This window comes from Vigna angularis, chromosome 3 (genome assembly GCF_016808095.1).
Source record: "Vigna angularis cultivar LongXiaoDou No.4 chromosome 3, ASM1680809v1, whole genome shotgun sequence".
In the NCBI taxonomy this organism is placed as follows: domain Eukaryota; kingdom Viridiplantae; phylum Streptophyta; class Magnoliopsida; order Fabales; family Fabaceae; genus Vigna; species Vigna angularis.
This window is the reverse complement of record NC_068972.1, coordinates 13,281,738-13,287,768: the sequence shown is the minus strand read 5'-3', so window position 1 is coordinate 13,287,768 and position 6,031 is coordinate 13,281,738. Positions and strand designations below refer to the sequence as shown.

The window sequence follows — 6,031 nt, the reverse complement described above, 5'->3', positions numbered from 1 at the left end:
TTTTCTATACCACAAACTAAAACTTAAACTAAAATTGTAACAAAAGAGAAGTTTATCAATCTACCCTTCCAATGCAGCAACCCAAATGCACTCGACGCTCCCACCACCACCCCCAAATACTATCACTAAGCGCATCACAGCCTTCAAATATGTACAAACACTCTCACCAGCCAACACCAACATAATGAATGTTCAGTTTAAGCAATTTAATTTCAGAAGAATAAATTTATAATTTTAAAATTTATGGTGGTGCATATTGAAATTATAGACGTGCTTAAAGAAATGACCTTTGCACGACGAAGATAGAACAAAAGCTAAATTTGGTAACGAGAATAGAAATAATTAGTAGACAAGATTGAGCCTGATTAGATTTTCATAATAATAAAATAATAACTTAAATGAGTAATTTAAATCCAAACCCAAGTATACTGATCAAATGGTAAATTTCGTATAATTACAGTAAACTATGTCTTTTAAAATAATAAAATTGAAACTATAAATAATGATAAAAGATTTAGCCTTGACGAATATACAATATTGAATAAAATAGATAAGCGTAAGTTTTTAAAAATTCAAACAAAATCGAATATTAGAGGGTAAAACCTGAGCTAAATAGTTATTCTAACCTATAAATACGAAAAATTAAAAAGCACTTCTTTTATTAAACTACAAAAAATTGTTTTAAAAATGAGTTCAAAATTTGTAAATTATAATTTAACCCAATAACTTATCCAACACATAATTTTTTTAGCTATTGTGGTAAAAAAAAAAAAGAAGCAAACGAGGAAGAAGAAAAGGATAACAGAGGAGGCGGCGCCGTTTTGAGCGAAGTTTGCTTGCAGCTGCGAACCCTGTTCCCCCATTCTTCGAAGCCCTTCAGCGCCGTGGAAAACGAAAAGACACTCTCACTCCACTATGTTCCGCAGAATCTTCTCCCACCATCGGGCACTCTCGGCGTGCACGCGCTCTCTCGGTACTCGCCACGCCCCCAATGTCCCTTCCCGCTCCTTCCCAATCACCGGATCAAGGTCCATTTCTTCCAAAACATCCCAATCCAACGAACACGGCAAATCTAGCAATAAGGTCAGAGTCAATGAATGTGTCATTTACTGCTTCCAAACCTAATTTTGATCTATTTGATTTTGTAGGCCAAAAAGGACATAGCCAGTGTTGAGGAGGATCCCTTTAATGCTCCTACTTATAACATTCCGGAGAAGCCTGTGACCTTCGTGGAGGGAGCGTCCTACAGTGTTGTCATTCTCGCTGGGCTTGGAATCGCAGCTGCGGCCGGATATGCTGTTTTCAAGGAACTTATTTTTCAACCCAAAGAGTAATCATCTTCTTCCTCGTTTTTTCTTCAATGAAAATGTTGCTTATTGTGTAATATAATTTATATTCAAGCATGTGTTTTTTTAATTGTTGGGAGCTGGTGGCAGGTACAAGATCTATAGCAAGGCTCTCAAAAGAATTCAAGATGACGGTCAGGTCAGTCAAGCTTTTCTCACATTTCCATTTTCATGAACATGCAAAAAAATCTAAAATAAATCATTTACGTTAGGTAGATAACGTGGGTATTTGAAAGCTTCTGGCCAAAAATTAGGCATGCATTTGAGCAATGTTGTATTTACTGCAAAGGATGAATTGTAATGAAAATTTGTGCATGCCAAACCAAACCTCTGCATCAAACAATTGTGAGAATGTTGGTACGGGTAATGAATATGGTTCTGTACTGGTTGGCTGTTTTTGTACCAGGTACGTGTGAGGATTGGATCTCCTATTACTGGTTATGGTCAGGAGAGTAGAAATCGAGCTGCTCGCCAAAGAATTCCTCACAGGGTATGGACCGATGAAGAAGGTGTTGAGCATGTAGAGGTAAACATATCAATATTTACTCAAATTTATTTGTTGATGTATTTACATTTCGTTTAATGGGAGCTATTTTGATACACCCATGGGATATAAATGAAAAGATTAAAAGAGAGGTTGAAACAAAAATGAAGAAGAAAGGAGAAAAGAGACAAGGTATTGAGGAGCAATTCATTGGATATATTGCTGTATTGTTCCTCTGTGTCAGGTAACCCCCTTAATAATTGGTTACTATAGGTTAGTTGGCTATTTGTTTGTTAGTTATATTATAAAGTTATCTGGGGCTGGGATAATTAGAGAAATAAGGCCTGTTGTCTATAAATAAGAGAAGGAGTTGAGAGAGATGAGGTATCTTATGAAGTTGGAAAGACTGGTACTCGTGGAATGGGGGAGATGTCTGGGTTTCTTGAATACCTTGAGCATTAGTGTAATTCATTTCTGGTTCTGGTACCTGAGAATTGTACTGATATTAATGGACATTTCTGTCTCTTTTCTTCATATATTTTCTTCTCTGTCCTTATCAGGTTCTATCCCTCTGCCCTTTCAAATTCTTAATTTTTTGTCTATGGTGGAAGTTACTTATTTTTTAGTAGCTGTGTCATTTATTTTGTAATTTGATTCAAACTCAAATATGTTAATTTGGCTTACAGGTTAATTTTTATATCCGGGGCCCCCATGGACATGGAAAAGTATTCTCTGAGATGTTCAAAGGTCCAGCTGACAATGAATGGCAGTTTACTTACTTGATTGTTGAGATTAGAGCACCTTCTACAGCACAACTAATTCTGGAGTCATACATTCCATCTTACAATGCAACCAAGTAGCTTAGTTGAGAAAAGGTTTTGTTCTATACCATTTTCGGATTATTCTCTGTAGTCACTAGATTGTTATTTGTGTTTCTGTTTGATATTGTGATCCTACTTTACACAACTCAAATTATACATGATAAGATGTGCATTATACTTCTGAAGTTCCCAGATAAAGAAAACTGAGAGGCACGGCTTCATACAGTTATTATCATCATTGTTTTCTGTTCTGCACATTCCATTAACTGGTTGTAAATGTTAGACATGCCATATGTGCGTCTGTGTTTGCCTTGGTTTCTATGTTTGCCTGTGTTTCTATGTTACCTTGTATGCAGTCATTTTCCTTCAATAAGGCCTCTTTATCTCACTTAAGCTCTTTATTACATTAGCTGGTTTGTGAATATCAGGCTATATGCACTGTGCAATACTTTTTTCTTTGTTCTGACTGCATATATATACCCCAAATTACTAGAACGAAAAATTCCTGTTACCCATTGCTATTATAATCCATTTAGTATGTAATTCATACTTTCATACATGCAAATGAAAGCTTAAGAATCATAAGAAATCTGAATTTCTGATTGCATGCTAGAAGAGAAGATAATCCTTTCACCTGTTGGTATTATAGTCCAGTTCGTGTGAAGTTCATATTTCCATGCATTCAATAAAACTTAAAGAATAGAATTCTAAAATACTAAATGCAGGTTGTTTATTATTTGGTCCATTACTGGAGGCAGCAATTTTCAGCTATCAGCATTGACCACCATAGCCAGTCCATGTTTCATAAGAGGAATGAACGAAAGTTGAAAGAAGGAAAAAAAAAAAATTAAAGAAAGCCAATAATGTGAGAAACTGAATCCCAAGGTCTCGGGTTCGGTATTTTTGTTTTTCCATTTAGAACCTGCAGATTTGAGGAAAAGTTTTGGGCAAGGATCTTAGTAACGATGACCATAGCAATTACTTTGTCCTTGACAGCTATCGAGCGTTACATCTACCAATTTATTGTTATTGCTTACAATTCCCACATGGCTTGGTCTGTGTATTACATTGAGTTGCTTGTTGTAGACTGCAAAATTTTTAAGGACGAATATCTAAGGGGATTGTAGCCAAAAATGAAAATTGATATGGATCATATGTGATTGTTGTTGATTGTTAGCGTGGAAACAAACAAGGTTGTTTAGACTGATTTCAACTACTTTGACCCGTTAACAGGAATCAGTATGTGCTAATAAACTAATCAGAAAATAATGAAAGTTGCTAGCATGCATTTCTCATTTGCTGTAATAATATATTTGTTTTGTGGATATTGTTGATCTTGTAGATAATTGGGCGAAATTTATTATATACAGACATGAACTGTAATTTATAAATTATAAATCACAGAACCTTAGAAGTTAAAGGTTTGAGTGTAGTATACACAGCCATGAACTGTGATTTATAAAGCATTGAACCTTACAAGTTAAAGGTTTGAGTGTTACCCACAATAAAGGGCTAAATTATTCTAAAATAACTGTCTTTATCTCTATCTTTTTAATAAGTAAATATTTATTATCGTTATTGATTATAAAAATGAAAAGTAAGGATTTTTGTGTGTATTGAGAGAGAGAACCAGTGTAATTTAAGGTTTATTTTCTTTTATTGTTACAATTTAAAGTACAAAATATATTAATAATTTATGATCACAACAACCATTTCGATATTCTAGTTCTTTTGAATAATTTTGAATGTTCATTATAATTTCAAGAAACAAATTGGTTGATGGTGTAAATTTTAAGGACTATTTTACTTATTAATTTTTAGGACCAATTGTATGATTTATTACAATTTTAAGGACTAAAATTTGAAATTTGAATATATTTAATGGATAATGTACTTCCCTTACCTTACCTATGTTTATTCTAATTGTTTCCGTACATGGTTACTAAATATCAAACTCATAATGATTTATGAGTGTTAGGTTTTATATAGTGAAATGCGAATGAAAATATGGTTAATTCGTTGGTGAGTTGAAATGAAAATGGAAAAATTGAACCAATTAAACAAACGAATAGACGAAATCAGGAATATGACATAGGCTTTGAATATGAGCGGGGTAAAAAATGAGAATAAGCCACGCCACTTGGGAATAACTGTCATTCTTACACAAGAATGTGCAAAAGGTTTCTATTATCAAAATTCAACCCGTCTTACAAATAAGGGCAACCCCTTATTTATAGTATAGAGTCAGCTGACCTAAAATCAATCCAAACTAAACAAACTCAATTCCTAATTACAATACACTAATAAAAGAAATGTGCTAAACACGTCCGAGTCTTTAGAACGCATGATAACTTGTTGGCTGCAACCTCCCTCAGCTGGTCCCTGCAACAATCTTGCTGGGTGCAAGACTTCTAGAATCTCTTCCAATGATGCTAAGCCAATCCTTCATGTATTGCTCCTTTGGGACTTGATCGGGCTTTCATTTTCACTCCTTTAAAAAAATATTAGAGTTATGAAAACGGGTAACTCGGCTCGATCGAACCCACCTCACCATGGATTGGTTACTTAGTGAGTCAACCCAACCTGACTCACTTATTAGCAAATTGGAAAAATTTAAACTCGATCCAACCCACCATGGATTGTAGGTTAAACAGTTATTGACTCATTTAATTATATTTTTTTTAAAATAAAAAAAATTATAATTTTTTTTAATTCAAATCTAAATAAATTTCACCCTAAAATGATGTTAAACTTTAAAGAAAATTCAAAATAATAAAAATATATATCATACAATTCAAGCCTAATCCAAAAGCAAAACACAAAAGACAAACAAATAAGTTTTTAATATTGATAATTTTTGTATCACATGTACATTTATAATATTAGAATCTTGAATAAATAAATCTATAATATTTTTCTCTCTTGAAACATATTTTTCTTATCTCCATCTACACTATAATAAAAAAATGCTAACTAATAATATTGAAATACAAAATAATAAATAATTAAATTAAATTAGGTTAGTTGGTGAGCCAATCCAGGTTCAACCCGAGTGATTCGGGTTGAAAACTAACCCGCATAAGAAAATACATTTTTTTCAAACCAACTTGACTCAAACACGTGGTGGATTGGGTTGACTCGCACGTTACAACTTATTTTGATAGCACTAAAATATATTTATACTAATATGTTATGATGTAATTTTATTCATATTATATTTAAAGAGCAATTTTTATTTAAATTTATATTCTAAATATTGATATTTAAAGAATCTCATTTTAATTTTAAAAAAATAAAATTATGTATATGTATCCATAAATACTCATAAATATAAAATAATTTTACAAATATTTGTCCCACTGCAAGTAGCCAACAAGTAA

General features: G+C 32.8%; 1 protein-coding gene across 1 annotated transcript; it reads left to right on the top strand.

Annotated features, from left to right (window-relative positions):
- Positions 1 to 751: 751 nt before the first annotated feature.
- On the top strand, positions 752 to 3,804 carry LOC108324286 (probable mitochondrial import inner membrane translocase subunit TIM21). Its single transcript, XM_017557196.2, has 6 exons — positions 752 to 1,083; positions 1,149 to 1,330; positions 1,437 to 1,485; positions 1,753 to 1,872; positions 2,517 to 2,705; positions 3,377 to 3,804. The coding sequence occupies exons 1-5, from the start codon at positions 916 to 918 to the stop codon at positions 2,688 to 2,690; spliced, it is 693 nt and encodes a 230-aa protein (XP_017412685.1). The 5' UTR covers positions 752 to 915; the 3' UTR covers positions 2,691 to 2,705; positions 3,377 to 3,804.
- The last annotated feature ends 2,227 nt before the right edge of the window (positions 3,805 to 6,031 follow it).

Excerpts from the sequence above, each read along its gene's own strand:
- LOC108324286 (XM_017557196.2), top strand. The coding sequence starts at position 916 with ATGTTCCGCAGAATCTTCTCCCACCATCGGGCACTCTCGGCGTGCACG. Across the intron at positions 1,084-1,148 it reads ACGGCAAATCTAGCAATAAG|GCCAAAAAGGACATAGCCAG; the intron begins GTCAGAGTCAAT and ends TTGATTTTGTAG. Across the intron at positions 1,331-1,436 it reads CTTATTTTTCAACCCAAAGA|GTACAAGATCTATAGCAAGG; the intron begins GTAATCATCTTC and ends AGCTGGTGGCAG.